Source organism: Mustela nivalis (genome assembly GCF_964662115.1).
Source record: "Mustela nivalis genome assembly, chromosome: 14".
Taxonomy (NCBI): domain Eukaryota; kingdom Metazoa; phylum Chordata; class Mammalia; order Carnivora; family Mustelidae; genus Mustela; species Mustela nivalis.
This window is the reverse complement of record NC_139033.1, coordinates 5,526,739-5,535,696: the sequence shown is the minus strand read 5'-3', so window position 1 is coordinate 5,535,696 and position 8,958 is coordinate 5,526,739. Positions and strand designations below refer to the sequence as shown.

At 46.1% G+C, this 8,958-nt stretch overlaps 1 protein-coding gene across 1 annotated transcript; it reads right to left on the bottom strand.

Annotated features, from left to right (window-relative positions):
- Nucleotides 1-2,216: 2,216 nt before the first annotated feature.
- Nucleotides 2,217-3,633, bottom strand: LOC309847935 (mitotic checkpoint protein BUB3). Its single transcript, XM_082698848.1, has one exon. It carries the CDS (start codon nucleotides 3,555-3,557, stop codon nucleotides 2,577-2,579), a length of 981 nt encoding a protein of 326 aa, XP_082554974.1. The 5' UTR covers nucleotides 3,558-3,633; the 3' UTR covers nucleotides 2,217-2,576.
- Nucleotides 3,634-8,958: the final 5,325 nt, after the last annotated feature.

The following is an 8,958-nucleotide window of genomic DNA, read 5'->3' as shown; positions in this document are numbered from 1 at the left end:
TGAGGGAGCAGGGGTTTATTATCCCGAGCAAGGAAAGCCATAAAAATAAAAGATCTGTCAAAAAGAGCAATTATTTACATAACCAGTATTTAATCATGATGGCTGCGATGGCTCTTTCTCTTAATTTTTAGTGATATGTAGTTGACATAATGACGTTGTATAAGTTTAAGGTGTTGATTTGATACATTTGTGTATGTCTCTTCCGGGTCCTACTCTGCTCTGCCTGGTTCTCCCATTAGCATTTCTCACTTTCTAAAATACTAGATAATTACTCCTTATGAGAAGTAATTGTGTCTCCTTCCTGATGTGTAAGCGCCTCAGGGACAGGACTCTTTTGCTCCACGTGCCTAGGATGGTGCCCGGCACGTGTGGGAGCCTCTTCATAAGTGTTTACTGGATGAATGAGCGAATTTCCTGTGATTCTCCCATCGCCCTCCCGGTGAAGCTGTTATAACTTCCGCTGTACAATTGAGGGAACTGAGGGTCAGACGTGGTCTGTCTGAATCACATGGTGAGTGGCCGAGCAGCATTTGGGTCTGGTCTCCTGACTCTCCTACACTCCTCGTGTAGTTGTGGAAGCTTGCAGGGGTGGTTTCGAGTGCAGGAGCTGGGGCTCGAGGCCTGGGTCGGACTGGTCCAAGCTGAGTGGCTATTGACTCTGCATGACTTAGATGAGTGCTTTAGGCCTGTTACCACACTTGTAAAAATAAAACAAAATAAAAAGACCAACTCATTAAACATGGCCTGATCATAACTCAGGAGTCCCATTAACTCCTTCCTCTCCCTCAGCTCAGCATCAAATATGAGGCCAGGTCTTGACCATCCCACCTTCAGAGTATGCCAGAACACCTCTGCGTCTTTACCTTGAACAGTCCAGTCTAAGCTATGAGCATCTCTTGCCTGGACTATTATAGTAGCTTTCCTGCTGGCCTCTGCTTCCACTTCTTGCCTATGAATTATCCTGTACAGACCAGCCAGAGTCATCATTTTTTAAATATATATCAGATCATGTTATTCCCATGCTTAACACCCCTCATTACCTTTCTGTGAGCCTTAGGATAAAATCTGGCCTCCTTACTTGCCCTACACAGTACTGCATGTCCTGGGGACTGCTGTTCGCCCTGGTCTCACTGCTTCTCTTCCCTTCTCAATGCACACCGGTTCCTCTAGCCTCTGTCACTGTCTACGACCCATCAGAATTTTCTGCCACAGGACCTTTGCACTTGCTGCTCCCTTTATCCAGAAAACCCTTTCCTTGTCATTTATAGCTCAGCTCAAATGCAACCTCCTCAGAAGACTTGAGCAACACAATAAGGCTTGGTGATGGTGATGGGCATGGCGGCAGGTGATGGGACTGCCCCCTTTACCTTCTTCTGCCACTTTTTAAGCATCTCAGATCTACCCAGTGTCTCTTTACTATGTGTAGATGCCCATTCAACTGGGGCATCAGACCTTGGCCGGGTGAGAGATTTAGCTCTGCATCTGCCTACAGATGAAACTACTCCCTCTCTTCCACCCAGAGAGTTTGTCTTGTTTCGCTGATGTTCCGCTCAGCAGTTGTCCTTTCATACCTGTTTAATCAGAAGGCAGTTGAGCATGGCATTTCCCTTTTCAGTGAGTCCAGTGTAGGGTAGTAAGGTGGAGCTTGGTGCCCCTCACAGGGGGCTCTGGTGCAGATTCAAGTGAAGGGGGTTGTCTGGGGTTAGGAACACCAAAGACCCGATGGAGCCCAGCAATGAACTCGGGTCAGGTCATCTGAGGACATTTAATTTTTTAAAAAGATTTTATTTATTTATTTGACAGACAGAGATCACAAGCAGACAGAGAGAAAAGGGGAAGCAGGCTCCCCGTTGAGCAGAGAGCCTGATGCAGGGCTCAATCCCAGGACCCTGAGATCAGGACTGGAGCCGAAGGCAGAGGCTTTAACCTACTGAGCCACTTAGGCGCCCTGGTCAGGTCATCTGGACAGAGAAAGCCTCCCTGCTGCATCATTTCCAGTGGCTCCCCCAGATGTGTCCTTGTCCTCAGCGGCTCTGCATTCAATGTTGTATATTCTGTCTGGAAGGCTTCCCCTTTTACCCACCTGGAAAATGTCACAGGCTCCAAGGTTCAGCTCAGAAGTCACTTCCTCCCGGAAGCCTTCCAGGACCTGCAATTGCATTCTGTTATGCACTTCCTTAGTTCTTTCTACGTGCCTTTGCTATTCTAACATTCCATTTTATTTTTTTTATTTTTTTTTTTTAAGGGTTCTGAATCTCTGATTTATTAGACAGCACGGCAATAACAGGGTTAGATTATTTTACAAAAAGAGCTCAAGCTGCTCTGAAACAGCAACTGGGCTTTCTGGGGGTAAAAAAAATTCTTCAGACTATCACCCAAGGACACAAAGACTCCTCATCCTACACAAAGTCAGCATGGAAGGGCACACAGACAAGTTTTTTTAAGACAGAGAACAGAGAAATCCACATACTAAATAAGGTGTCCACAATGACTACAACGCATCCCTTAGGGGATGAGTATGTATTTGTAGGAAGCAAAACAAAGCTTGCCATAGAGAAACCACTTTCACGAGATGATTAGGTGGACTTGGGTTTTGTTTCTGCATCTGTCACTTGGCGAATGAAGATACCATCTTCGGGATGCTCTGTGTCATCCATTTCATACATATACGACGATGCTATTGCGAGCGTGGTCCCGTCGTTACTGAAGGCCAGAGACGCAATGCTGGTGGGGTACCGGTGGAACTGGCACAGCCGCTTCTTGTTAAATGGGTCCCAAATGTTTACAAATCCATCAGAGCCACCTGTAGCAAATGTGTTGTGGATGTTGTGAAAGGAAATGGCATTGACCGGGTAGATCTGCTCGATGTTGTTCTCCTTCAGTCTGTGACACTTGAAGGCGTACTTCTTCTTCTGCACCTCAGGGCTTGGGTCCAAATACTCAACTGCCACTCGGCCTTCTATGGAGCTTAATACATAGCCCTGCTTGTTGGGAAATGCCCGGATGCAGCGAGTCTGGTACTTGAGGCTGGACTCCCGGCGCTGCTGCACGTAGCCCATGTTCCGTAAGTCCCACACCAGCACTCTGCGGCCTGCAGTGCCCACAATCAGCCGGTCTCCAGACACTGAGAGGGTGTACACCTTTTCGGGCTGAGAGAAGGTCCCCGCATTACAAGGAGTTCTGGGATCCCACAGTTTAACTGTCTGATCCCAACTCCCTGTCACCATCACATTCACTTCTGGGCAATATTCAACACATCTGATAGGGGCATCATGGGTTCCGACGAGATTTTCTTGATCAGTGTTCAAATCATGCATTTTCAACTGATGGTCTAATCCTCCACTCCAAGCATGTGTTGGATCGTAGAAGGCACAGTCCAGGACGGCGCCGGTGTGCTGGTACTTGAGCCGCATGGAGTTGGCCGGCACGTCGTAGAGGCGCACCGACGTGTCCCAGGACGAGACCAGGAGGAACTGGGAAGTGTTGGGGCTGAACTTCACCGAGGAAATGCCGTCCTCGGGTGGCTGGTTCAGTTTGAACTCGTTAGAACCGGTCATCTTGGACTCCCCTCGAAGCAACTTAGCCGCTGCTGGCCGCCGCCACCACCTCCTCGCTTTCCTCCGAGTACTCCTAACATTCCATTTTATAATATAGGTTGCTTTCATCCAGTTGTTCAGTGCTCCCATTTATTCATTTTTTCATTCATCACACTTACACTGAACATGTGTTAGGTACCAGGCAGTGATCTAGAATAATGTTTCTTTTTTTAAAATTTATTTATTTATTTATTTATTTATTTATTTTTATTTGACAGAGAGAGACCACAAGTAGGCAGAGAGGCAGGCAGAGTGAGAGGGGAGAAGCAGGCTCGCCACCGAGCAGAGAACATGATGCGGGGCTCTATCCCAGGACCCTGGGATCACGACCCGAGCTGAAGGCAGAGGCTTTAATCCACTGAACCATCCAGGCTCCCCTAGAATAATGTTTCTTGACAGTGTTTTTGAAGAACTGCCTTACTTCAGAATCAGCTGTATGCCATAACATACTCTTCCTTGCTCTATCTGTACATGTGACACGCTCCTTGCTCCTGCTTCAGCTGCGCAAGTCACCCTTCAGTCTCTGCTACTTCTGTGCTCCCTCCTGCCACAGAGCCTTTACCTATGCTGTTCCGTCTACTTGAAATGGCTTTCCCTCCATTCTTTATGTTGGTATTCACTATTATTAGTCATACCCTAGCTTGGTCATTACCTTCTCAGAGAAGCTTCCCCTGACCTCCTTCCTGGGTCACATCCTTCTGTGGAGGCCCTCTGAGCACCAGCATCACCCCCACTGAGCACACACATGGCCACAATTACACATGTGCATGACTCGTAGATTCATATCTGTATCCCTTGCTAAACCGAGCTCCGTGAGGTCAGAGGCCAAGTCTGTCTTGCCTGTCACTGTGTTCTCAGCACCTTAGTGCATGGCACAATAAATACATGGTGAAAGAAAAAATGAGCAATAGAAACCCTCTTGACTTCTCTGTGCCTACAGCACACCTGCGTATGTGTATATGACAAAACTAAGCCATTGGAAGAGTGATGGAGGGTCTACAGAAGATAAAGGCCTTGACCTTTCCCCTCTCCCCAAGGCTGAGGGTACCATGACGCCTGGTAATATGACAGTACGAATGGTACAGGGCCCAGGACTGGATGGCAAACAACCTAGATTCTAATCTGGTCTCTGCACTTGTTAGCTGTGTGGTGTTGGGCAAGTCATTTCACGCCTGAGAGCCTTAGTCAGTACCTTCATCTGCAGAATAAGTTGATGATACTTTCTTCACATTGGATTAATTAATACATGCTAATGCTTGTGAAGCATTAACCACATGCTCATTTCACCCTTACGATAACCTTTCAAAAAAGGTACTATTAATACTATCATTCCTATTTCACAGATGAGGAAACTGAGGCCCAAGTTCATACAAGCAGTGAGTGGTAGAGCCAGGGTTTAAGGCAGTCTGGTTCTAGAACCTGTGTGTTTAATCACTGAGCTGACCTATCAGGAGGCCTCACGCTGTCTCATTTTGTCCAGCGAAGCACTTTGCACCACACATGGCACATATAAGCACTCACTAATGTGGTTTTCCCCTCTTCTCATTGTCTCCTTGGCTTGAATTGGGGGTGAGAGAAGCCTGCCCTGGCATTGATTTATGGCCTGGCCCAGTCCAGGAGATAAGGTAAAGGACTGAGTAGTGAACCTCAGCCTTTGAGATGCTTGGCATGCTGCTGTCAGTCTCTCGGTCCCACATCGAAAGGCATTTTGACAAGCATCTTTATTACCAGCATGAAAGAGACCCTTTTGTGCCTGGAGATTGGCGTTCAGAGACTGGCTTTCCAGCTGTCTTTAGTGGTGACCTGGAGTGGAGCGTTTAACCCTTGCTCTTTCAACACTTCTGTAACCCTTCTCCCATTTCCCGTGAACTTAGCAGATACTTATTTAGCAACTACTGTATGCACAGCACAAGGCTAGGCATGTCGAAGAGTGGGAGGTGCAGCCCCTGCCCACCAGGAGAGTACAGTCTCTCAGGGTGGGCTCTGGATTCAGGTAGGCCTGGTGACTTCAGATGCGTGGCTTAACCTTACAGAACCTCAGCTTCTTCCTCCGTAAAAATAAAGATGGTAACATTGCCTCCTTCAGAGTCTTCTTAGGGGTTATCATGCATGCAGTGCTCAATGTGAAGAGTGGCTGAATATTATGGTAATGATAGTGATGATGATGATGGTGGTGATGGAGGTGATGAGGATGGTGGTGATTGTGATAGCAGTGACGATGATGGAGATGACGGTGGTGACTGTGATGATGAGGAAGGTGGTGGTGATGAGGACGAGGAAGGCAATGGTGATGACCGTGATCATTATGATAGTGACAGTGATATAGTGATGATGGAGACAGTGATGCTGATGCCAATGGTGGTGATGACCAGGATGGTGATGCTGATGATGGGGACAGTAGTAATGAGGGTGGCAGTGATGGTGAGGATGGTGGTGATGGAATGGGCATGATGGGGATGTGGATGGGTGATTTGGTGGTGGTGGTGGAGATGATTATTGATGGTGTAGCAAAGACTCTGAGTTAATCCCCAATTTGATAATAACAGATTTCTGAAAAATCTTGCATGAATTCAGACAGACCTGGGTTTGAATGAGATCTCCACCATTTTTGTAGCTGTGTGACCTTGCTAACCTTTCTGAGCTTTAAGTTCTCCCCTTATAAAATTGTGATGGTCATTCCTACCTCATTGAGATGTCTTACATCTAGATGGTAACGTGAGAAAGCACCAACCAGAGGGGCTAGTACCCAATAAGTGCTTATTAAATAGTATTTTTTCCATCCCCTTCCTTTCATTCTTCATCGAATCTCTCATGAAGTCCTAGGGAATAACATATTCCCAAGGAAAGAGTTTTGAACCTGAACTCTCTGCTTTCATCTCAAAGCTCTTTTCTCCAAATAAGAGAGATTTCAGACTGGCTTAAAGAAAAAGTGGGGTTTGTTGAAAGTGACAGGGCTCAGGAGTCCATGAGGGAACAGGTGCAGCCAGGCCTTCCACAGCCCTGGAATCATGAACCAGAAAAGGTCTAAAACTAAAGCCAATTCTCTCGTTCTCTTCCCCCAGACCTAGACCTAGAGCTACACACTCTTTCCCTGCTTTCTTGGTCACATGGTTGGAAGATGGCATTCTCTTGGCTCCTGAACTTATGTCTTCAGTTGAAACAGCCCGCAGAGTCTGACCAGCTCCTTTCAGTCTACGCTAGGTTCCTGGGAGGGACAATCTGATTGGTCCAGTATGGGCAAGTTTTCCTTCATGGTCCAACCACCACCATTGGCTGGGAACTCCGGAGGGGGCTTGGCTCCAGATGGTAAAAATGTGACTGCTAAAGGTTAACCACGATGTGGAATGAAGGATATTTTAGAGAAGAGGGATGAATACCAGACAAGTTGCCTGCTACAGCCTGGCTAAGATTTACCGCACATTTCCCATGAGGCAAGCACTGTGCCGAGTCTTCCCATGAGTTGATATCCTTCTACTAGTCCTCTGACTTAGGTCCTGCTTTTATCCCCGTTTCAAAAATGGGAAGACTGAATGAAGTTCAGAGCCACCTGCCAGTACAGCCAAAGTCACAGGAGGAAGTGGCAGAGCCTTCGCCCAGCCTGCCCTTGTGCTCCTGTGTTCCTTAGGAGCTGCTTCCAGATCGATGTGCTCTTGCTCTTTGAATCTTGGAGGACAAGAGGCTCCATCCCTTGGTGAAATGCTGACTGCCTGATGATGATTCTTATAAAGCTAGAGCACCTGAGTTTTGATCACTCAGTATTAGTTATGCTGGTCATATCCCGTATTCCAGGACTGTGTTGAGAAATGCAATTTGTAGCATCCCAGGTGGAAAATTTCTGATTCTCTCTGACGGAGGATGCCAAGGAGAATTGGTCTCTATCCTGGTGGAAACATAAACATCAATTCTGAAAATGAAGGGGGGAAAATGAGGTTCTGGAAATTGATGGAAAGCTGGCTGTTTGGCATCTTGAAATTAACCAGGACTCTCCCTGTGGCTGGTTGCTTGGGCTCTGTCTATGGGTTTCTGAAACACATTTTTTAAAAATCCTCTTGTCATTTCATTTGACCTGGAAAAGAATATTGATTGTTAGGTGCTCGGGCTGTAGAGTTTACACAGAGGGAGAATTGACCTGGTGGGAGCTGATGAGGCTGTTCACTCACTGACCTCACAGTTTCATGTGCGGGTGATGGACATGTCCAGGACATTGGCTAGCGTACAGCATGGACACAGTACATGTACGTTTTTTTCCTTTGCTTTCCTTCAGAGCACATCTCATGCTGGCTTGGGGAGGTTATTTGTTGCCACCGCCACAACAGAGGGTGCTGTGAATGCAGTTGGTGCCAACTGAAGAGAGGTCACTCTAGGAAGGAGGAAGTTGTATAATAAAATGAAATATTGCACTGCATGGTCAATATACTGATAGCTAATGTCTCCTAGGGCACATTCTTCCGGATTCTCAGCAACCAGGTATTAAACACCTACTATGTACTTGACCCGGGGCTAATAATGTTAGTAAGGGTGTAATAAACCAAATTCTTTTCTCCCTGCACCATGTATAGTTAAGTAGAATCTTCTGTTTATAAGGTTAAAGGAGACAAGGTTAATAAAAGCTGTAACATAATAGCTATTGTTTATCAGGCACTCACCATGTGCCCAGCATTGTGGTAAATTCTTTTGTATATTATCTCACTTAAGCCATTCTCCAACCCCAGAAAGTTGGCATTTTTCAGAAGAGGAAACGAAGATTTAGAAAAAGAGATTAAAGAAATACATTTTTGAATGGCAGTATGGGAATTTAAACACAGGTTTGTATGGCTTCAAAGTCCATGTGTCAAGTGGCTTGGACAAATATTTTAAGCAGCAGAGAGCTGTGAGTAGAGGGAATGAAGAGAGTTTCTGTTCTCTCATGTTCATGCTTTAAGTACCTGGATATTTAAGGTTAAACTATGTGCCTCTGGGCAAGCTGACTTGGGTTGCTGTAAGGAAATAAGAGCACATGCAAAACACAGAAGCAAGGGAATACACATGAATGTACACACACACACACACACACACAAACACACACATCCCCTTCTTAGGTCCCTCAGAGTAAGAGGAACAAGGGTGGGTGTTTGAAAAGGAATATGATCTTACACACTCCCATCCCCCAATCCACATGGTCTGGTGTACCTCCATCCTCAACATTTGCATGTGGATTAGATATTAAAGAGCCTTAACAATGCTTCCCATTCATCTGGATATTATTTACCTATCTGTTGATTTATACCAAGCTTATTCTCCAAAATATTCAAGGAGGCTTACAAGGATGCACAAAGAGTGGCAGAATAAAATAAAGGAAAATTAAGATAAATAAGACAAAGGA